This window comes from Vulpes vulpes, chromosome 6 (genome assembly GCF_048418805.1).
Source record: "Vulpes vulpes isolate BD-2025 chromosome 6, VulVul3, whole genome shotgun sequence".
Lineage (NCBI taxonomy): Eukaryota > Metazoa > Chordata > Mammalia > Carnivora > Canidae > Vulpes > Vulpes vulpes.
This window is the reverse complement of record NC_132785.1, coordinates 131,182,793-131,207,649: the sequence shown is the minus strand read 5'-3', so window position 1 is coordinate 131,207,649 and position 24,857 is coordinate 131,182,793. Positions and strand designations below refer to the sequence as shown.

Genomic DNA, 24,857 nt, shown 5'->3' with positions numbered 1-24,857 from the left:
CATCCACAAAGATAAACTCAAAATGGATGAAAGATCTAAATGTGAGACAAGAATCCATCAAAATCCTAGAGGAGAACACAGGCAACACCCTTTTTGAACTTGGCCACAGTAACTTCTTGCAAGATACATCCACGAAGGCCAAAGAAACAAAAGCAAAAATGAACTATTGGGACTTCATCAAGATAAGAATCTTTTGCACAGCAAAGGATACAGTCAACAAAACTCAAAGACAACCTCCAGAATGGGAGAAGATTTTTGCAAATGACGTATCAGATAAAGGGCTGGTTTCCAAGATCTATAAAGAACTTATTAAACTCAACACCAAACAAACAAACAAACCAATCATGAAATGGGCAAAGGACATGAAGAGAAATCTCACAGAGGAAGACATGGACATGGCCAACATGCACATGAGAAAATGCTCCGCATCACTTGCCATCAGGGAAATACAAATCAAAACCACAATGAGATACCACCTCACACCAGTGAGAATGGGGAAAATTAACAAGGCAGGAAACCACAAATTTGGAGAGGATGCGGAGAAAAGGGAACCCTCCTGCACTGTTGGTGGGAATGTGAACTGGTGCAGCCACTCTGGAAAACTGTGTGGAGGTTCCTCAAAGAGGTAAAAATAGACCTGCCTTACGACCCAGCAATTGCACTGTTGGGGGTTTACCCCAAAGATTCAGATGCAATGAAACGCCAGGACACCTGCACCCCAATGTTTCTAGCATCAATGTCCACAATAGCCAAACTGTGGAAGGAGCCTCGGTGTCCATCGAAAGATGGTGGATAAAGAAGATGTGGTTTATGTATACAATGGAATATTCCTCAGCCATTAGAAATGACAAATACCCACCATTTGCTTCAACCCGGATGGAACTGGAAGGTTCCAGTGAAGTAAGTCAATCAGAGGAGGACAAACAGTATATGTTCTTATTCATTTTGGAGAATATAAATAATAGTGAAAGGGAATAGAGGGGAAGGGAGAAGAAATGTGTGGGAAATATCAGAAAGGGAGACAGAACATAAAGATTCCTAACTCTGGGAAATGAACGAGGGGTGGTGGAAGGGGAGGATGGTGGGGGGTGGATGTGAATGGGTGACAGGCACTGAGGGGGGCACTTGACGGGATTAGCACTGGGTGTTATTCTGTATGTTGGCAAGTTGAACACCAATAAAAAATAAATTTATTATTAGAAAAAATAGACCTGCCCTATGACCCAGCAATTGCACTGCTGGGGATTTACCCCAAAGATACAGACTCAGTGAAATGCCAGGACCCCTGCACCCTGATGTTTATAGCAGCAATGTCCACAATAGCCAGACTGTGGAAATAGCCTCGGTGTCCATCGAAAGATGAATGGATAAAGAAGATGTGGTCTATGTATCCAATGGAATATTACTCAGCCACTAGAAATGACAAATACCCACCATTTTCTTCGACTGGATGGAACTGAAGGGTATTATGCTGAGTGAAATACATCAATCGGGGAAGGACTAACATTATATCGCATTCATTTGGGGAATATAAAAAATAGTGATAGGGAATAAAGGGCAAAGTAGAGAAAATGAGTGTGAAATATCAGAGAGGGAGATAGAACATGAGAGACTCCTAACTCTGGGCAACGAACAAGGGGCAATGGAAGGGGAGTTGGGCCAGGGTTGGGGGTGACTGGGTGATGGGCACTGAGGGGGGCATTTGATGGGATGAGCACTGGGTGTTATGCTATATGTTGGCAAGTTGAACTCCAATAAAGAGAAATTTTTAAAAAGCTACAATGAATTTATCAAGCTCAATAGCCACCATGTATCTCTAATCAGAATTGGGCAGAAGTTGTGAACAAACTTCCTGTCCTGTCCTGAGATTCCACATCACACCATATATATAGGAATCTCATTCACATACAAAACTAAATTCATTTGCTCTCCTAGATCTGCCATATATCTTTTTTTATTTTTTTATTTTTTTTTAAAGATTTTATTTATTTATTCTTGAGAGATAGAAGGAGAGACAGAGCCAGAGACACAGGCAGAGGGAGAAGCAGGCTCCATGCACCGGGAGCCCGACGTGGGATTCGATCCCGGGTCTCCAGGATCGCGCCCTGGGCCAAAGGCAGGCGCCAAACCGCTGCGCCACCCAGGGATCCCTCTTTTTTTAGATTCTATTTATTTATTCATGAAAGACACACAGAGAGAGAGAGAGAGAGGCAGAGACCCAGGCAGAGGGAGATAGATGCAGGCTCCATGAAGGGAGCCTGATGTGGGACTTGATCCAAGTACTCCAGGATCATGCCTTGGGCTGAGGATAGGCACTCAATCGCTGAGCCCCCCAGGCATTCCTAGATTTGCCATATATCAAACCAAATATTAGAGCAAAGAATCTGACAGAAAAGAAGGAAAACATTTTTTAAAGATTTTATTCACTTATTCATGAGAAACACAGAGAGGAGAGAGAAAGGCAGAGGCAGCAACAGGCTTCATGCGGGGAGCCCTGGTACTCCAGGATCAGGCCCTGGGCTGAAGGCGGTGCTAAACCACTGAGCCACCCGGGCTGACAGAGGGAAAACTTTTTTGACACTAACTCGAAGATTACCATAGAAATTAGGCAATAAAAAATAAAATATATTAAAATCAGGCAACAGGAAAAAAAATAATTTGAATGCATATGACATTGTCTTATACTTAATGAATGAGAACAAATCTTACAAAAAACACTTAGAAGTAACTAATTAGCTCAGGGAAAATTCAGGATGTAAACTCAACATATACAATAAAGCTAATTTCTACACACTAACAACAAATTATCTATATAAAATCAACAAAACAATCCTCTTTACACTGGTATCAAAAATAAATATTTGGGGATCCCCAGGTGGCGCAGCGGTTTGGCGCCTGCCTTTGGCCCAGGGCGTGATCCTGGAGACCCGGGATTGAATCCCACGTCAGGCTCCTGGTGCATGGAGCCTGCTTCTCCCTCTGCCTGTGTCTCTGCCTCTCTCTCTCTCTCTCTCTCTGTGACTATCATAAATAATAATAAAAAAAATTAAAAAAAAAAACAAAAACAAAAATAAATATTTGGCTCAGTAGTTTGAGTGTCTGCCTCTCTCAAGGCATGATCCTGAGTCCAGGATCATGTACCATATCAGGCTCCTTGTTGGGTGCCTGCTTCTCTCTCTGCTATGTCTCTGCCTCTCTTTCTGTGGGTCTCTTATGAATAAATAAGTAAAGTCTTTAAAAAAAACAGAAATAACAAAAATAAATATTCATGATTAAACTTCAATAGGGATACAAAATCATCTACTAAAAATGAACTGCATTAATGAAAGTCTGTAAAAAAGGCACACAGAAATACAAAGATAACTACTTTGACAGATTAGAACTTCCTATATTCACAGTACCACCTATACAAAGTGATCTAGAATTGTGATGTAATCCTTGTTTATAACTTGTAAGATCAAATCTAAGTCGGCAGCTTGCCTATATAGTCAGAGGGCATGCAAATAAGGCCCTCCATCTGCTGATTAAATTAGCCTAGCCCCGACCCTGCATCTGGGAGAGAAGACCCAGCCCCAGGATCTCTAGGTGACCCCATTCAGTGATCAGGACAGAACACAGACAACTCACCATGGAGTCTGTGCTCAGCTGGGTTTTCCTTGTCGCGATTTTTAAAGGTAATTCATGAAGAACCAAAGACCTTGAGTATGTGAGTGGAGGTGAGTGAGAGAAACAGGGGATGTGGGACCGTTTCCTGACCAGGATGTCTTGTGTCTGCAGGTGTCCAGGGTGAGGCGCAGCTGGTGGAGTCTGGGGGAGACCTGGTGAAGCCTGGGGGGTCCCTGAGACTCTCCTGTGTGGCCTCTGGATTCACCTTCAGTAGCTACAGCATGTACTGGGTCCGCCAGGCTCCAGGAAAGGGGCTTCAGTGGGTCGCATACATTAGCAGTGATGGAGGTAGCACAAGCTACGCAGACAATGTGAAGGGCCGATTCACCACCTCCAGAGACAACGCCAAGAACACGCTGTATCTGCAGATGAACAGCCTGAGAGCCGAGGACACTGCCGTGTATTACTGTGCAGACACAGTGAGGGGACCTCAATGTGAGCCAGACGCGAACCTCCGCACAGGGACACAAGCAGGACTCGGCTGTAGGGGATACTCAGGTCACCAGGGGACGCTTAAGAGATTCTCAGGTCACCAGGGGGTGCTCAGGACACCAGGGGATGCTCAGGGCGCTAGGGGGGCACTCAGGTGACCAGTGAGTGGTCAAGTCATTAGGAGGAGCTCAGGTCACTAGCAGTTGCTCAGGGCACCAGGGGACATTCAGGAGACTCTCAGGGCACCAGGTAGCACTCAGGTCAGCAGGGGTCTGTTTGGTCACCAGGGGGCGCTCAGGGAACCAGGGGGCGCTCAGGTCAGCAGGGGACTGTCTGGTCCCCAGGGGGCGCTCAGGGAACCAGGGGACTGTCTGGTCCCCAGGGGGCGCTAAGGGCACCAGGGGGCGCTCAGGATACACCAAATACAGCGTAGGTAAAGTTACAAGTGCAGGTGAATTGTTTTTCTTCTCTGCTAGAAAAATATGTACTGGGTTTGTGGGTCTGGATTTTTACCAGTTGTGATATTTTTAGTATTATCTTGTGATTGTTAGGCTTTACTTTGTAATAATTTTTAAACTCAAATATATTTTGAAATAAAAGATAAAAATATATATTTGGAAGAAATAATTTGTAATTATTTCCTCTTATCCTTTCAGAGCTTTATTAATATTTATTGATATTTCTAATTACAAAGTTATTGAATTTTAATATACAACTATAGGTAAATGGGTAAATACACAAATCTATAGGGTAACCTATTTATTAAATATTTTAATAAATAATGATAAAATATTATTAAATATTTTAATACTATCAAATGTTATTCTTAGTAAAAAAATAATAAAAATAAAATAAGTCCATAAATTATTCCTAAATAATAAAATTTAATGATGGACAAAATATCAGTGATTTTGGTTATCCATATCTAACTTCAATATGTCCACATACCATACATAAATTAATTTTTATTTTTCACTCAAATGTACTCTATTTATTCATTAGTCAAAATCCTTATTGCTCTGTTTTGGAAAGATGACATCATCTGGAGATTCTCATCTGCACTCTTGCTTCTGCAAGATTTGTAGGATTGCCCCAGGATGAGCAGAAGCAGGATTCCCCTTTATGTGTTCAAGGACCAGGGGTCTCTCCCTTCCTGGATCAGGTGATCTCTTCAGGATATCATAGCTCCTCACTATCGTCACCCCCTTCTTGTCCCAAACACACAACACAACACTTCCTTCAGAGAATTTTGCTTCTCAAGCCTTTATATGTGTGACGTATTTTTCAGTTATTGTAAACCACAAGACATACTAGAATCTCCATATATATAGTCAGGGTTCTCCTGAGGAACAGAACCCATCATCCATTGGCTCATATGACTGAATAGGCTGAGAAGTTCCATGATCTCCTATCCCAAGGTGGAGACCCTGGAAAGCTAGTGGAGTTTTCTCATGTGATTGTGCACTGCTATCTAGTCTGAGAACCTGGAGACCTGACGGTGTAACTCTCAGTCCCAGGGAAGGAGGATCCAATGTTCCAATACAGGCATGAATGCAGGAAGGAAAAATGAGTGAATTTTTCCTCCTTCTGCTTTTCATTCTATTCAGAATCTTAATGGGTTGAATGATGCCCACTTACACAGCGACCATGGATGAAAGTACCAATCTCTTCTGGAAACAGCATCCCAGACACCCAGAGAAATGATGCTTACTCTGGGCACCCACATCCCAGTCACTTTGACACAGAGAGTTAACCATCACTAACTAGTCAGCCTTCTGGAAACTTAGGCATACATATGCATCTCCTTAAATCACATTCATTCTGCAACTAAAGCAAATAATAAGGTCATGATTTCACCTTATATGAGACAAGTATTCTGCATACAATGAAAAACACACAAACCCCATCCCCAGAAGAGCAAGTGAAGCTCTTAAGTGGTGCTTACTCTTCTCAATATCCCTCAACTGAACTATTACGATGCAAAATTAAGAATTCTTAAATGCAGTGATATAAAGTCAATACATCTATGTCAAATGGAAAAGTAACAAAGCAGGGAAGAAAACAAACACACACACATATTTACAGAAAAATAAGGAGGAAATATGCATGATAGCTAAGGTCCTCATTTCTGTAACTGGAAAAGGATGAAAACTGCTATTTATAATTACTTTCATCTTCTATCAATAATATATTATCTTTGTTGTTAACCAGCTCTTCAGCCTGTCCCAATCCATTACCTGGTAAGATGACCAAATCTTCATTTCCTGAAGGACCTCAACTTTGCCTCAAATTTGCAAGATATTGTCACTGAGTTAATGCTGTGATCGTGTCTTCATTAGGAAATTTCTCTTCTAAAAACCAGGTGCTTCAGGGTTGGGGAAAACATAATAAGACTCGTGAGTTCTGCCTTTAACTGGTGTATGAATAGTATGCAGAAACTAATATGAACTAGGTTCAACTATTTTTTTCCTCTTTGATGTATCTGTAGGACTTTCCTCATAAGACCACAGGTGCAGGTTGGGAAAGAGAAGGTAGTGGAGCTCAACTGGGGATCATGAGCATTTTGAAACTATTTCATGTGGCATGCTGTGTCTTCAGGATCAACTCAGACTCCATCTCTTCTCCCTTTTAATGAAGTAGGATCACTGTGCATGACAAACATTATGGCTGAGTTAGTCAATAATATCCAGTTCAAGGTGAGCGGTCCAATGTGCAGGGTAACTTAGCGACCCAGGTTTCAACCCTTAGGTTCTAAGATCTGGGAACAGATAGGAGCTATTTAGCAAAAGAAGAGTCACAATCTGCAGATAATAGCAGGGATTTACTCCAAAATCTTGAAATCCAAGACTATGATTTACCTATACCGGGCTACCACAGCTCCTAACAGCTTATGCAGCCTAAATAGGAGTGGTGAATAAGCCTGGAGTGAGCCTTACCACCCCTAGAACTTCCTTATCCATGATGGTGGCAGTAATCTGAGCAGTTTTTCCAGGAACATATGTCAGAGTAATCTTTTATTCTTCCAGAAAGAGATAAGTGATATATGTAAATATGTTTATCCTCACATGTCCACTAATAATGGCTAAAATACAAAAAGATTGATAATACCAAATGCCAACAAGAATATACAGAAAGTAGGACTCTCATTACTTTCCAGATGAAATTTCACCTGGAAAAATATATATATATAAATATATCATATGATCATGGAAACTGAGAAGTCCCATGGTCTGTCCTTTGCAATCTGCAGACAGAGGAAAGACAGTAGTATACATCTTTCTGAGTCTGTTGGACTGAAAACCAGGTGTATTGGCATATTGCTCAGTATAGGAGTAAGAGAAGGTAACAGGAGGTGACCAGCGCAGGCATTGAAGTAGAATAAAAATGGGTGAAGTCTACCTTCCGCTGACTTTTGTTCTATTCAGGCTCTTGATGGGTGGGATGATGCTCATCTCCATTCAAGAGGGAAATATACCTCACTCAGCCCAGGAATCCAATGATAATCTCACCTGGAAACAAGCTCATGGGATCCCTGGGTGGCGCAGTGGTTCAGCGCTTGCCTTTGGCCCGGGGCGCAATCCTGGAGACCCGGGATTGAATCCCACATCGGGCTCCCGGTGCATGGAGCCTGCTTCTCCCTTTGCCTGTGTCTCTGCCTCTCTCTCTCTCTCTCCGTGACTATCATAAATAAATAAAAATTAAAAATAAATAAATAAATAAAAAAGAAACAAGCTCACTCCTATGGAAATCTATGGCTTCTGTGCAAGGCACATAGACCTCAGTTGTGTCTGTGGATGCACATGCCGTTCTGTAGTTTGAGCCAATGGTTTCCTCTATAAACTCTGCTTTCTGATGAACCTAAGAAATGTGTCCTCCTTTTTTCAACATCTCCCTCATTTCCTCTTAATTTTTCGTTTCAATGTTGTTAGGAGCATTGTTGTTAGTAGAATCCAGTGATTCATGGCTTGTATACAACAACCACTGCTCATCACAAGTATCCTCCTTAATTCCCTTCACCCGTCTATCCCATCCCCAATCCATCTCCCAATATCAACCCTCAGTTTGTTGCCTACCAATAAGAGCTTTTAATGGCTTGTTTCCCTCTCTCCCTTTTTACTTTTTCCCCTTTCTCATTTTTATCTTTTCTTTCTTAAATTCCATGTGAGTGAGAACATATAGTATTTCTCTTTCTCTGGATGACTTATTTCACTTAGCGTAATACCACTCCTGCAATCCAGTAATAAATCCCACTTGGTCCTGGTGAAAAATTCCTTTAAAGTAATGTTGAATTCAATTTCCTAGTATTTTATTGAGAAAGTTTCCATCCATACCTTTCAGAGATATTTGCCTGTAATTGTTTTTGGTGAGGTCTTTGTCTTGTTTTGGAATCAAGTTCATGCTGGCCTCAAGAATGAGTTTCATAGTACTCTTTCCACTCATATTTTTTTAAATAGATTGAGAATAGGCATTTACTCTTCTTTAAATGTTGAGTACATTTCCCCTGTTCCAATAAAAAGACATAGGTATCAGAATGGATTTTTTTTTTAAATTGATACACCACTTACAAGAGACTCGTTTTAGACCCAAAGATAGCTCCAGATTGAAAGTGAGTGGGTAAAGAGCCCTTTATCATGTCAATGGACAGCAAAAGAAACTTGGGGTAGCCATCCTTATATCTGACAAACTAGATTTTAAACCAGAGACTGTAATAAGAGATGAGGAAAGACACTATATCATAATAGAATGGTTTAACATTTGTAAATATCTATGACTCTAACTTGGAAGCACTGAAGCATATAAATGAACTAACAACAAAATTAAAGAAACTCAGTGATAATAATACAATAACAGTGTGGACACTAATGTCCCACTGATGGCAGGGATATATCATCTCAGCAGAAGCTCAACCAGGAAACAAGGGCTTTGAATGACACATTGGACTGGATGAACTTTAAAGATATATATGCAGTATTCCATCCTAAAGTGAGAAAGTGGACATTCTTCTTCAGGGCACATGGATAATACTCCAGAATTTATCACATAGAGGGTCACACATCAAGTCTCAACTGGTACAGAAAGTCTGAATTCTTTCCATGCACACTTTCAGACCACAATGCGATGAAACTAGAAGTGAACCACCATAAAAAATACGGAAGGAACACAAATACATGGAGGTAAACGTACTTCCTACTGAAGAAGGAATGGGCCAACCAAGAAATTAAAGAAGAATTAAATCAAATACATGGAAGTAATGAACATGAAAACACGACCCTTAAAAACCTTTAGGGTATAGCAAAAGCAGTCTTCAGAGTGAAGGAAAGAGCAATACAGGCCTTCCTCCAGAAAGAAGAAAAGTATCAAATACACAAGCTAAGTTTCCACCTAAAGGAGTTGGAGAAAGAACAGCAAGGAAAGCCTAAATCCAGTGGGAGAAGTGAAATAATCAAATTAGAGCATAAATCAATGATAGAGAAGTAAAAAAAAAAACAGTAAAATAAATGAATGGAAGTAGGAGCTGTTTCTTTGAAAGAATTAATAAAATTGGTAAATGCCTGTGCAGACTTATCAAAAAGAAGAGTACCAACCCAAATTAATAAAACCATGAATGAAAGAGGAGAGATCACAACCAAAACAGAAAAAACACAATTATAAGAACATATTATGAGAAATTATATGCCAACAAATTAAGCAATCTAGAAGCAATGAATGCATTCCTAGAAAAAGGCAAACCACCAAAATTAAAACAGGAAGAAATGGAAAAGCTGCACAGTTCCATAACCAGCAAAGAAGATCAATCAGTAATTAAAAGTCTTTCAACAAACAGTCCAAGGCTAGATGGTCTCCTGGGGAATTTGACAAACACTTAAAGAAGAATTAATAACAATTCTTCTGAATCTGTTCCAAAAAAAAATTAGAAATACAAGGAAAACTTCCTAAATCATTCTATGAGGCCAGCATTAGAAGATCCAAAAACGAGACAGAGATCCCACTAAAAAGGAGAATTACAGATCAATATCCCTGATGAATACGGAGCCAAAATTCTCACCAAGATACTAGTGGGTAGGATCCATTAAGAGGATTATTCACCAAGAACAAGTGGGATTTATCCCTGGGATGCAAAGGCGGTTCAATATCTGCCAATCACTCAATATGATACATTATAAAAGAACAGACAAGACCAATTGATCTGGGTTACTGGGTGGCTCACTGGTTGGGCATCTGCCTTCTGCTCACGGTGTGATCCCCGGGTCCTGGGATTGAGTCCCACATCAGGCTCCCTGCAAGGAGCTGCTTCTCCCTCTGCCTGTGTCGCTACCTCTATGTGTGTGTCTCATGAATAAATAAAATCTTTAAAACAAAAAAGACCAAATGATCCTTTCTGCATCCTAGATGCAGAAAAAACATTTGAAAAATACAGCATCTTTTGTTTTCTTATCTTTCCTTTTTATTTTTTATTATTTTTATTTTTTAAAGATTTTATTTATTCATTCATGAGAGACACACCTACAGAGAGAGAGAGGCAGAGACACAGGCAGAGGGAGACACAGGCTCCATGCAGGGAGCCCAATGTGGGACTTGATCCCGGGACTCCAGGATCACGCCCTGGGTCAAAGGCAGTTGCCAAACCACTGAACCACCCAGGGATTCCTGGTAGCTCTATCTTTAATTCTTGAGGAACCTCCACACAGTTTTCCAGAGTGGCTGCACCAGTTCACATTCCCACCAACAGTGCAAGAGGGTTCCCCTTTCTCCACATCCTCTCCAACATTTGTTGTTTCCTGTCTTGTTAATTTTCCCCATTCTCGCTGGTGTGAGGTGGTATCTCATTGTGCTTTTGATTTGTATTTCCCTGATGTTAAAGGATGCTGAGCATTTTCTCATGTGCTTATTGGCTGTCTGTATGTCTTCTTTGGTGAAATTTCTGTTTATGTGTTTTACCCATTTCATGATTGGATTGTTTGTTTTTTAGGCTTTGAGTTTGGTAAGTTCTTTATAGATCTTGGTTACTAGTCTTTTATCCAATATGTCATTTGCAAATATCTTCTCCCATTTTGTAGGTTGTCTTTTAGTTGTATCAGATATTTCTTATGCTGTGCAAAGGTTTTTTCTCGGTAAGTCCCAAGAGTTCATTTTTGTCTTTCATTCCCTTGCCTTTTGAGACCTGTATAGCAAGAAGCTGCTCTAGCTGAGGTCAAGAATTTCTGCCTGTGTTCTCCTCTAGGATTCTGGGGGATTCTTGTCACACATTTAGGTCTTTCATCCATTTTGAGTGTATCTGTATGTCTGGTGTAAGAGAATGGTCTAAGTTTCTTTTTTCTGCATGTGGCTCTCCGATTTTCCCAACACCACTTATTGATGAGACTGTCCTTTTTCAATGGGACAGTCTTTCCTGCTTTATTGAAGATTATTTGACCATAGAGTTGAGGGCCTATTTCTGGATTCTCTATTCTGTTCCATTGATCTATGTGTCTGTTTTTGTGCCAGGACCACACTGTCTTGATGATCACAGCTTTGTAGTACAACCTGAAGTCAGACATTGTGATGCCCCTGGCTCTGGTTTTCTTTTTGAACATTCCACTGGCTATGGGGTTCTTTTCTGGTTTTATACAACTCTTAAGATTATCTGTTTTTAAAACTTTAGAATAATTTTGACATTTTCCCACAGTTCAGGTAAGAAAGAGAGAAATTATGCCTTGAAAGGTCATAATCATTGGGATCTAGGGTAATGAGACTCTTTCCATTTAGTCTTCTTATCTCTAACTGGTAGTGGACATTAATTAACTAAAGTCGTCATGATTCTCACTGTAGTACCACATGGTTTGGACCTAGAAACACAACTGTCCTTCCTAGCTCATCTGTGCCCACAATTCATGTGCAGCCTATCCAAATACATTGCATCCAATGTCCTCTGTGTGGTCATCCTGTACACCTGGACCATAGTTGTTTACACAGGTGCTCCTTGGTGCTCAGGAAGCATGGACAAATGTCAGCTGGCATTCCCTTGCACCTTCTACTCCTCTGTGGGGAATAATCCCAAGTTTAAGGATCCATGTTTACCATGTACTGCTCTCCTGGTCTTCACCACCTGACACCACCCATATTTTTGAATACCTGCTTCTTAATTTTTTTATTGGAGTTCAATTTGCCAACATATAGCATAACACCCAGTGCTCATCCTGCTAAGTGCCCCCCTCAGTGCCCATCACCCAGTCACCCCAACCCCCTGCCCACTTCCCCTTCCACTACCCCTTGTTCATTTCCCAGAGTTAGGAGTCTCTCATGTTTTGTCACCCTCACTGATATTTCCCACTCATTTTCTCTCCTTTTCCCTTTTTTCCCTTTCACTATTTTTTATATTCCCCAAATAAATGAGACCATATAATGTTTGTCCTTCTCCGATTGACTTATTTCAATCAGCATAATACCCTCCAGTTCCATCCACATCAAAGCAAATGGTGGGTATTTGTCTTTTCTAATGGCTGAGTTATATTCCATTGTATACATAGACCACATCTTCTTTATCCCGAATACCTGCTTCTGAGTGAATTCTCACACCAATGACAATTTCACTGATGATTCACATCAAAAATAATCAGGAATGGGTGGAGGAGTAGGGTGACCCTAAGCTTTTCTCCTCCCTCAAACACAGCTAGATAAATATTAAATCATTCTGAACATGGAAGAAATAGGTTGGCAATCTTAGAGAACAAATCTGCTCAGCTACAAACCATAAAAATGACCCATGGAAGGTAGGAACTTCAGAGTTTATTTATGGGAGAAAAGACTATGGGTAGTGCACAGAAATGGAGCTCTGATTCCAGAGAGAGTAGTGAGACAGAAGGAAGAAGGAGAAAAGGCATGGGGGGGAGGAAGACTGAAAATATATGCAAAGGATGGCACCAAAAACTCCTCCCCAAAACCACTGACAGGGAAAGGGAGACGGTTATAATACTACCAGTTTTCTATTCCACTCTTAGCAGAATGCAAGGGGTGCCAGCATCACAGCTGAGGAGCTGAGCCTCAGCAGCAGGCAGCTTGAGGATCCCCAGGGTCAGAGTGGGGGAGCAATACCCCTGCTTGGAGTGCATCTAGTAGAGGTGATATGTCCTATCCATGGGCAAAGGACCTTGTGGGCACCATTGAGATGCCCAGCTCACCAGTACAGGAACAGAGATGCTGACTGAGGGCAGCAAACTCTGGTGCTGGCTGTGAATTCTGATTTACCATAAAGCCCCAACTGCAGCAGAGTCACATAACTCTCTTCTGAAACAAGCCAGCACCACCACAGTGCAGGAGGACCCTCCCTCAAAGGATCAGTGTGGTCTATGCTTTAGGGTTTCTGAAGTGTGGAGTTTTGCAACAGAGCCATATCTGAGATAAAACACTGGAGTGCTATAACATTTGGCAGGTGGACAGATCAGACACAGAGGGAGTGAATGTGGAGATCTGAAAGAAACCAGGGACACGGCGGGGAGTGGCGGGGAGGTCAATGGTTATGAGTGTGTGAGGGTTACTGAAAGAGGCAGCATGCATTTCCTGCTCTGGGAACAAGAGAGTGGGGCAAAGCCATTGCCTCTCTGGGCGCCCTCCACCCCTCAGTTTGCTCCACTTCAGTGAGCCAAAGTGCAACACCAAGTTGAGAAGCAGCCCTACACCTAGCCCTACCCCCTGTGCCCAGCAGGCGCATCTCCACTAAGGCAATTCCACTTGACAACCAGGGCAGCATTCCCCTCCCCTAGAAGATCAGCACAGACCTCTTGCCCGCACCAAGACTGCAGATTACAGACTACTACAAAACTTCAGCTGTAGAAGAAACACAATCAAGTGTCCTTTGAGGTTTTTTTGTTTGTTTCCTGTCATGTTTTTTGTCTTTTTTTCACTATTTTTTATTTATTTGCTGATTTATTTGTTTGTTTTTGTATTTGCCTTTGTTTCTGTTTGGGTTTTGTTTCTTTGTTTTGGATGCAGAAAGAGCAATTTTTATTTATTTTTATTTTATATATAATTTAATTTTTAAATACTTTCTTCTTTTTTCTTTTCTTTCTTTTTACCTTTTTTCTATCATGCTTCACATAACAAGCAGATCGAAACACACCTTGGATCTAGCTCATTCATGTATTTCATTTGGCTTCTTTATTTTTTCAGCTCTTCAATTCTTATTTTGTTTTACTTTCCTTTCTTTCCCTCTCCAAAATGACAAGACGGAGGCATTCACCTCAAAAGAAAGAACAGGAAGAAATGGTGGCCAGAGATTTAATCAATGAAGATATAAGTAAGATGTCTGAACTAGAATTTAAAACAATAATTATAAGGATGCTACCTGAGATTGAAAAAAAAGCATAGAAGACACTAGACAATCCCTTTGTGCAGATATGAAAGAACTAAAATCTAGTCAGGCTGAAATAAAAATGCTATAACTGAGAAGCAAACCCAAATGAATGCCACCAAAACAAGGATGGATAAGGCAGAGAAGTGAATCAGTGATATAGAGGATAAAATTATGGAAAATAAAGAAGCTGAAAAGAAGAGGGAAATAAAAGTAATGGACCATGAAGACAGACCTAGGGAACTCAGTGACTTATTAAAATATAGTAAAATTCTTATCGTAGGAGTCCTAGAAGATGAAGAGAGAGAAAAAGGGGAAGAGGGTTTATTCAAACAAATTATAGCTGAAATGTTTCCTAATCTGGAGAATGACACAGACATCAAAATCAAAGAAGCAAAGAAAACTCTCATCAAATTCAACTAAAGCCAACTATCACCAGGGCCAAATTCACAAAATACAGAGAAATGAATCGTGAAAGCAATAAGCAAAAAAGAAGTCCTTCACATACAAAGGAACAGATTAGGCTCACAGCAGATATGCCCACAGAAACTTGGCAGGCCAAAAAGAAGTGGAAAGAAATATTCAATGTGCTGAACTGGAAAAATATGCAGCCAAGAATTCTTTATACAGCAAGGCTGTCTCAGAATAGAAGAAGAGATAAAAGAGTTTCCCAGGCAGAAAAAAAAAAAACTAAAGAAGCTCATGACAACTAAACCAGCCCCAGAAGAAACAGTAAGGGGGACTCTGTGTGGGAACAAAATATCAAAAGCAACAAAGACTAGAAAGGACCACAGTACATAATCAGAAACACCAACTCTACAGGGAACAAAATGACACTAAATTCCTATCTTTCAGTAATCACTCTGAAAGTAAATGGACTAGATGCCCCAATCAAAATACATAGCATATCAGAATGGATTTTTAAAAATCCATCTATACTCTGCCTACATATTGAAAGTGCAGGAATGGAGAACCACCTGTCAAACTACTGGACATCAAAAGAAAGAGTAACCATATTTATATAAGGCAATCCAGATTCTTAAACAAAGGCTATTAACAAGAGATGAAGAAGGGCATTATTGCATAATCCAGGGGTCTAACCATCAAAAAAATTTAACAATTGTAGATATTTATGTCCCCATCTTAGAAGCACCCAACTATATAAATCAATTGATAATAACACAATAATAGTAGAAAAATTTAACACTCTTCCTACAGCAATGTCTGCATCATGTAAGCAGTAAATCAACAAGGAAAAATGGCCTTGAGTGATACACTTAACCAGATGGACTTCGTAGATATATTCAGAATATTCCATCCTAAAGGAGTAGAATACCCACTTTTTTCAAATGCACATGAAATAGTCTCCAGCATGGATCACATACTGGGTGACTAATTTGCTCTCAATCAGTACAAAAACTTCCAGATCATATCATGCATATTTTCAGGTCACAACACTATGAAACATGAAGTCAACCACAAGAAAAAACGTGTAAAGACTTCAAATGGAGATTAAAGTACATCCTAGAACAGAATGAATGGATTAGTGAGAAAATAAAAGTAGAAATTTGAAAATATAAGGATGTAAATGAAAATGGAAACAAAACTGTCCTATAAATTTGGGTTTGGGATGCATCAAAGGCAGTCCTAACAGGGAAGTACATTGCAACACAGAACAACATCAAGAAGTAAGAAAAGTCTTATATACACAATCTAACCTTCCATCTAAAGGACACAGAAAAGAAACAGCAAATAAAGTCCAAGGTAAGGAGAAGAAAGGAAATAATAAATATCAGAGCAGAAATAAATTATATAGGAACATAAAACAACCACCAGAACAGATCAATGAAACTAAGAGCTGGTTCTTCAAAAGAATTAATGAAATTGATAAATCCCTAAACAGACTTATCAAAAAGAAAAGAGAAATAACTCAAATACATAAAATCAGGAATGGAAGAGGAAAGATCACAGACAATATCACAGAAATACAAACAATTATAAGAGAATGCTATAAGAAATTATATGTAATAAACTTAATAGAGGTCATATATGACAAGTACATGGTTACCATCATACATATAGGGTCTGGAATTAAACATTTAACACTAAAAGTTTAACACTAAAATATTAAAGATTCTTTGTTGTTTTTCTTGATAATTTCTTTGTTACAGTCTATTCAGATTTTCTGTTAATTCATTATGAATCCTGATACATTGAATATTTCTAGGAGCTTATTAATTTCGTCTATATTATGCAATTTGTTAGTTTAAAATTGTTTTATTTATACTCTCTTATAATTCTTTTAATTTTGTGATCATAGTTGCAATGTCTTCATTTATTATTATATTCATTAGACTATTCTTTTTAGTCTAGCTAAAATTTTGTCGATTTTGTTTCTTTTCACCAACAGTTAGCTTTGTTGATGATTTCTAAAGTATTTTTGATGTGTATTTTGTTTATTTTCACTTATTTTTTTTCCTTCTGATAACTTTGGGCCTAGTTTGTTTCTCTTTGTTTAGTTCTTTTAGTTACATAGTTAAGTTTTTTTATTTGAGGTATTTTGTTTCCTTTATGTAAGCATCTATTACTAAAAACTTCCCTCTTATAACTGATTTTTCAGCATTTCACAGGATTTGGTATACTGTCTGTCTCTCTTCCTTCCTTCCTTTTTTTTTTTGTCTCCACACCCAGCATGGAGCCCAATGCAGGGGTTGAACTCACAACTCTTGAGATCAAGACGTGAGCTGAAATCAAGACTTGGACACTTAATTAATTGAGCCATCAAGGTACCCCATATTTCTCATTTTAATTTGTTTCCTCGGTGTCCATCGAAAGATGAATGGATAAAGAAGATGTGGTTTATGTATACAATGGAATATTACTCAGCGATTAGAAACGACAAATACCCACCGTTTTCAAAAACATTTTTTACTTACCTTATGATTTCTCCTTTGGCCCATTAGTTGTTCAGAAGTGAGTTATTATCAACAGATCTGTGAATTTTTCAGCTTTCCTCTTGTTATCTATTTCTAGTTTCATACCATTGTGGTCAGAAAATGATACTTGGTATGATTTTAACCTTCTTTAGTTTGATAAGACTTATTTTATAACCTATCACATGGTCTACCCTGGAATTTGCTCTATGCGCACTTAAGAAGAGTGTGCAATCAGCTACTGTTTAATAACATCTTCTGTATAAGCTTGTTACATTTATCTTGTCTAAAGTGATGGTTCTTTGTTGATTTTCTTTTCGATAATCTATTATTTAAGTATCAAAGTCCTCTGCTGTTATTATATTGTGGTTTATTTCTCCATTCAGATCTGCTAGTATTCCCTTATTATATTTTGATGCTCCAATGTTTTTTTCTTTTTTAAAGTTTTTTTTATTTATTCATGAGAGACACACAGAGAGAGAGAGAGACAGAGAGATGCAGACACACAGACAGAGGTAGAGAAGCAGCCCCCATGCAGAGAGCCCGAGGCAGGACTCGATCCTCGAGCAGATGGAGCAGACGACCTCTTCCTCCCACTCTCACCCCTAGTCCTGTGTGGATCTCTGTGAAGACAGTGCCCGGCAGCCAGGCAGGAGGCCTCAGCGCCTGGTCTGGCTGCTTTGGCTGGGCCGCACACCCAGCTGACTCCATTTCAGACACACCACAGCATAGTCAGCACACACCTCCCCCAAGGAGAGCAAAGGGATGCAGCTGCAGGGCCTTGGGTTAACTCTGGGTTGGGTAAGAGGTGCCTCAGGAATCCTCTTTCCACCCTGCCCATCATGACATCAGGGTGACCCTGAAGGGATCACCAAGGAACCTGCTGCCCTGGAAGGTCCTCCAGCCTGGATGCAACCTGACCACACATCCCGTTTCCCTGAAACTGAAGAGGAGGGGATGGGGCTTCCCAGGATGGCTGGCACAGGTGGCCTGGCCTGGCCTGGGCTACTCTGTATTACCTTAGGGCGCCTCCTGAAAAATGCCCTGAGGCATTGGGTTTGCCGGCTGAGCCAAAGTCTACAGCATGTGAAAAAGCCACATCCTTGGGGTCTCTGGAATCCAGAGTCCCAGGAAGTGGGCAAGCAGCAAGAGAACATCTTTCGGTAGCAGATGTCTCCAGCCAAGTAAGCCTGAGGTGGGGCTGCACTAGAATGTGGGGGCCCAGGTGCAGGGGTTCCAAGTTCTGTTGGGCTTTCTTGTGAAAGAAGTGACCTCACTGCCTGGGACCCCTTACCTGAGTCCACTCCCGGTTGAACCTTCTGTCTTGTCTTTTCACTTTTGTGTCTAATGGCCATCTGACATTTAACTTCTGGAAACAAAACGATTCCCTTCCACCTCAGGCCCTCCACCCCAGTGTTCCATGGTGGGCTTCTTTATTCCAGTTCCACTTACGTGGACCATCCACCTTGGAGGTGTCCTGGATTCCTCCTTCTCTCACATCCCACATCCTGTCCATGACATTCACAACATGAATTGTGCCCTTGTGTTGTCCGCACCATTCTTGCCTCATGTCTCTGTGCTGTCCATATCATTCTCACCTCGTTTCTCATGTCATGATGTACTGGAGCGAGCTCTGACAAGGCAAGCAGATGTGAGAGTCCAAGGAATTTTGTGAACTGGCTGGTTTCATTTTGGGAGCTTGAAATAATTCATCACTATAGAACAGTATAATTTATGTATTTATGTTTCCTATCTACTGTCTGTGTCCACCCAAGTGCCTACTTGATGCTCCAATGTTGAGTACATATGTATATCCACAATTGTTATATCTTATGAAAAAATTGATTTGTTAATCATTATATTTTAAAAAATGAATTATATGCCAACAAACTGAACAAGCAGGAGGAAATGGAAAACTTTCTAGAAACCTACAAACTACCAAAACTGAAACAGAAAGAAATAGAAAATTTGAACAGACCCGTAACCAGCAAAGAAATTAGAACAGTCATCACAAATCTACCAACAAAAGAAGTTCTGGGCCAGATGGCTTCCCAAGGGAGTTCTACAAGACATCTAAAGAAGTTGATACTTACTCTTCTCAAACTCTTCCAAAAAATAGAAGTGGAAGGAAAACATCCAAAATCATTCTTTAAGGCCAGCATTACCTAGATTCTAAACCAGACAAAGACCCCACTGAAAGGAGAATTATAGGCCAATATCCCTGAAGAACATGGATGCAGAAATTCCCAATAAAATTCTACCAAATTAAGTTGAACAAATCAAGAATTATTCACCACAACCAGTTATTTCTGGCCTACAGGTTTGGTTCAATATTCACAAATCAATTGTGATGCACCATATTAATAAAAGAAATGATAAGAACCATAAGATTCTCTGAACAGATGCAGCAAAGGTATTTGACAAAATTGAACATCCTTTATTGAGGACAAACCCTTCACAGTGTAGGGATAGAGGGAATATTCCTCAACATCATAAAAGCTTTATATGAAAGACCCACAGTGAATATCATCCTCAATGGGGAAGAATGGAAAAGTCTTCCCCTAGGGATCCCTGGGTGGTGCAGTGGTTTGGCACCTGCCTTTGGCCCAGGGTGTGATCCTGGAAATCCGAGATCGAGTCCCACGTCAGGCTCCCGGTGCATGGAGCCTGCTTCTCTCTCTGCCTGTGTCTCTGCCTCTCTCTCTCTCTCTCTGTGTGACTATCACAAATAAATAAAAATTTTTTATAAATAAATTTTTTTTAAAAATTAAAAAATAAAAAAAATTTAAAAAAGGAAAAGTCTTCCCCTATGATCAGGAACATGACAGAGATGTCCACTCTCACCATTACTATTTAACATAGAACTAGAAGTCCTAGATTCAGCAATAAAAATAAATAAATGGCAATCAAATTGGCAAGCAAGAAGTCAAATGTTCACTGTTTGCAGACAACATGATACTCTATGTAGAAAACCTAAAAGATGCTACCAAAAAATTGCTAGAATACATGAATTTAGCAATGTTGCAACATATAAAATCAATGTGCAGGATTTTTTTGCATTTCTGTATGTCATTAACAAAGCAGGAGAAACAGAAATCAAGGAATTGTGCCCACTTCCAACTGCACTAAAAACAATGAGCTATCCAGAAATAAACCTACCTAAAGAGGTAAAGTTCTGTACTCTGAAAACAATAGAATACTTATAAAAGAAATCGAGGAGGATAAGCATTCCATGTTCATGGTATGTAATGACAAACATTGTTAAAATGCCTTTACTTCCCAAAATAATCTACACATTTAATCGATCCCTATCAAAATGTCACCAGTATTTTTCACAGAGCTAAGCCAACAATCTTAAATTTTTATGGAACCACAAAAGACCCCAAATGGCCAAAGTAATCCTGAAGTACAAAAAGAAAGCTGGATGTATCATGATTCTGGATTTCAAGCTGCATTACAAAGATGTGATCATCAAGATAGTGTGGTCCTGGCACAAGACAGACACATAGATCAGTGGAACAGAACACAGAACTCAGAAATGGGCCCTCAACTCTATGGTCAAACCATTTTTGACAAAGTTGGAAAGACTATCCACTGGGAAAAGGGACAATCTCATCAATAAACAGTGCTGGAAAAATTGGACAGCCATGTGCAGAAGAATGAAAAACTGGACCATTCTCTTATACCAGACAAAAAGATAAACTCAAAATGGATGAAGGATCTAAATGTGAGAAAGGAAACCATCAAAATCCTAAAGAAGAACATGAGCAGAAACCTCTTTGACCTCAGCCACAGCAACTTCTTATTGGATACAATGCCTGAGACAAGGTAGAGAAAAGCAAAAATGACTATTGGGTCTTTATCAAAACAAAAATATTCTGCACAGCAAGGAAACATCTGATAAAACTAAAAGACAACCTACAGAATGGGAGAAGATACTTGCAAATGACGTATCAGATAAAGGGCTAGTATCCAAGATCTACAAAGTCTTACCAAAATCAACACTCAGAAAATAAAAAAAATCCAATAAAGAAATAGGAAGATGACATGCACAGAAATTTTTCTAAAGAAGACATTCAAATGGCCAACAGACACGTGAAAAGTTCAAGATCACTCAGCATCAAGGAAATATGCATCAATACCACACTGAGATAGCACCTCACACCTGCTAGAATGGCTAAAAGTAACAAGACCAGGAAACAACAGGTGTTGGTGAGGATACAGAAAAAGGAGAACTGTCTTACACGGTTGGTGGGAATGCAAGCTGGTGCAGCAGCTCTGGGAAACAGTCTCTCCAGCAGAAACAGTTCCTCAAAAAGTTAAAAACAGAGCTGCCCTACAACCCAGCAATGCACCACTAAGTATTTCCCCAAAAATAATTATTTGAAGGGCCACCTGCCTCCCACAACGTGCATAGCAGCAGTGTCCACTATACCCAAACTGTGGGAGGAGCCATAATGTCCTTCAACAGATGAATGGATGAAGAAGACGTGGCTTATATATGCAGTAAGATAGGACTAAGTCATCAGAAAGGATGAAATTCTACCACTTGCAATGACTTAGATAGATCTAGAGGGTATTATGCTGAGTGAAATAAGTCAATCAGAGAAAGACAAATACTATATGATCTCACTCCTATGTGGAATTTAAGAAAGAAAACAGATAAACATATGGGAAGAGGGAAAGAAAAAGAGGAGAGAGGGAAACACTACATGAGAGCCTCTCGACAATAGAGAACAAGCTGAGGGTTGAGAGTTGAGGGAGGGAGGTGAGTGGGGGATGGGTATGAAGGAGGGCACCTGTGTGATGAGCCATGGGTGTTGTGTGTGATGAATTACTGAATTCTACTCCTGGAACCAATATTGCCCTGTATAATAACTAAAATTTAAATTTAAAAAATGAGCAAAGAATTCTTCCAAGTCAACAACAAGAAACCAACCCAACTTAAAACTGAAGAAAAGATCTAAATAAACACCTTACCAATGAGGATTTGCAGATGGAAAATAAGCTCTTTCCCTGCCGGTGGAAATCCAAAATGGCGCAACCACTCTGGAAGACGGCTTGGCAGTTTCTTTTGGAGCTAAACCTAACCCTTGGCATGAGCCACAAATATCTTCTTATTTATGGGACTGGCTTGAAAAGATCGCTCACGTGAAAGTCCGCACCTGATGCTGTGGCAGCTCTACTCAGTGTCCTTACTGTGTGACGGAGTAGAGACACGCGGACATCAACACAATGGAAAACCCCTTGCCAAGAGCTTTGCTCTTTGTATAAAACTTGTATCATTGCTCTCCGGAATCATATCAACTTAGGCTTTTATGCTTTCAACATAATTTCAACTTCATGATAATCCCCAGGTGGTCTCTCATTCCTCTATGCATCTCCCTTTAATATCACTCTCCTCAGAAATGAACTAGGGGTGGTGGAGGGGGAGGAGGGCGGGGGGTGGGGGGGAATGGGTGATGGGCACTGAGGGGGACACTTGACGGGATGAGCACTGGGTGTTATTCTGTATGTTGGTAAATTGAACACCAATAAAAAATTAATTTATTTTAAAAAAATATCACTTTCCTCAAACTGGTTGAATTCATACCTTCATTTTACTAAGTTATACTGTCCCATCTCAGTTCATTTGGGACATCGATTGCTTATTTTCCTTTTCCGTTCTCCATGCAGACTTCCTATCCAAGCCTCTGTTTCTTTTTATCCTTGTCTGTGTGGGTGTTTTGGAGAGCTCTTCCAGGACTCTTAATAGGGTGTTCCTAGGGACTGGTCACAAGAGTTCCGACTAGAAGACCTTTGTGTGTTGTGGATTATAGAGCTATCTTGATGGAAGCTGGCTTAACTCAGAAATCCCACTTTTCAGGCAAAGTTGTAGCTTTAAAATCTTATGTTTCTCAGATGAATAGATATTCATGTTACCATCTCCTGACAGGTAACGGCCAGCCTGCCAACTTCCTGGACTCTCCAGAGTGGAAGTAGAATGGGAACCCCCTTGCCCACATGCAGAGGCCTGGGAGACCTGCTTTCTGGCAAGGAGCCTCCTCTCCACCCTCAGCCAACTCCATGACCCTGAGTCCAGACACAGCCACCCAATTCCTCTGCCCTGTCTCCACTTGGATGAGCTCATTCCCTTCTGTACATGCCCAAGTATAGTTCCCAACACCCCCATTTGTAGAGGAGATTGAGGATGGTATCCATTGCAATCATTTCTAGGACCCCATATCTGATTGGAGGGGGAGAATGACCTGAATCAGGCAAGCAGGCAGTGGTCTGGATCCCAGGCCACCACCTCATCCTCCGTGTTTCTGAGCAGGTAACTCTGAAGATGGAAAGTGCAACCCATAATCAGAGAGCCTGAAAACAGAATATGAGAGAACCTTCATAAGGTTCCCCAAGTTCATCAAATGTAGCACTAACCCCCTCAAGGAAACAGGGCTGGGGAACAGCTGAGCTAGAAGCAGAGCCCAGATCACTAGGACCAGGATTACTGGGCCCTCACTCTACTGGGCACCAGGAACAGGGGACTATGACTGGGGTTCAAGATCTTTTAATGTGTCCTTTCCTCCATGGGGACCCACATGCAAATCACCTCTGGTGCTCCTACAAGAAGTCAGCATCACAGGAAGAGGCCAGAACCTGGGTCTCCATCCTGCAGACAGCCATACAGATGCTGTGGTCCCTCCTCTGCCTGCTGGCAGCTCCCCTGGGTGAGGGCCTGGGAGCTCCCAGATGGGCGGGGGCCTTCCTGTTGGATGGGACAGACTCACAATGACCCTCCTTGTCCCTAGGTGTCCTGTCTGAACTCACACTGCAGGAGTCAGGGCCAGGACTGGTGAAGCCCTCACAGACCCTCTCTCTCACCTGTGTTGTGTCCGGAGGCTCCGTTACCAGCAGTTACTACTGGAACTGGATCCGCCAGCGCCCTGGGAGGGGACTGGAATGGATGGGGTACTGGACAGGTAGCACAAGCTACAACCCGGCATTCCAGGGACGCATCTCCATCACTGCTGACACAGCCAAGAACCAGTTCTCCCTGCAGCTGAGCTCCATGACCGCCGAGGACACGGCCGTGTATTACTGTGCAAGAGACACAGTGAGGGGACCTCAGTGTGAGGCCAGACACAAACCTCTCTGCAGGGACACAGGAGGGGCTGGGCTGAAGGGGCACTCAGATGACCAGATGGTGCTCAGGTCACCAGGGAGCACACAGGTCACCAGAGGGCAGCCCAGATCAGAAAGGGGGCAATCAGGACAACAGGACGCTTTACCACAGAGAGAAGCCAGGAAGCAGGTGCAGAGCAGGAATTCAGGAGGGAGGACCTTCCTGTCACTCTCTGGGCCTTTCCCTCTCTGATACTGTTTGCCAAACTCCCTCACTTTGGCACCTGGATTCTTCTGTATTTCAGGCCCAGGGTGACCTCAAGACCTTGGCACTGATGCCATTTTCATCATGTACAGGGAGTGCACCTTGAGGTCAATGCACCGCTGCCTCCCTC

The 24,857-nt window shown here is 41.0% G+C and overlaps 4 gene segments (V, D, J or C); all 4 read left to right on the top strand.

The window, feature by feature from the left end:
* LOC112930265 (immunoglobulin alpha-2 heavy chain-like) overlaps positions 1–24,857 on the top strand; it is a 1,136,867-nt gene that overhangs the window by 835,185 nt on the left and 276,825 nt on the right.
* LOC112930321 (immunoglobulin gamma-1 heavy chain-like) overlaps positions 1–24,857 on the top strand; it is a 931,325-nt gene that overhangs the window by 771,168 nt on the left and 135,300 nt on the right.
* Positions 1–24,857, top strand: part of LOC112930269 (Ig mu chain C region-like) — a 551,713-nt gene that overhangs the window by 447,028 nt on the left and 79,828 nt on the right.
* On the top strand, positions 3,629–23,706 carry LOC140599444 (immunoglobulin heavy variable 3-74-like). The segment is given in 3 exon segments: positions 3,629–3,674; positions 3,778–4,101; positions 23,675–23,706. Coding segments are annotated over 3 exon segments (402 nt in total).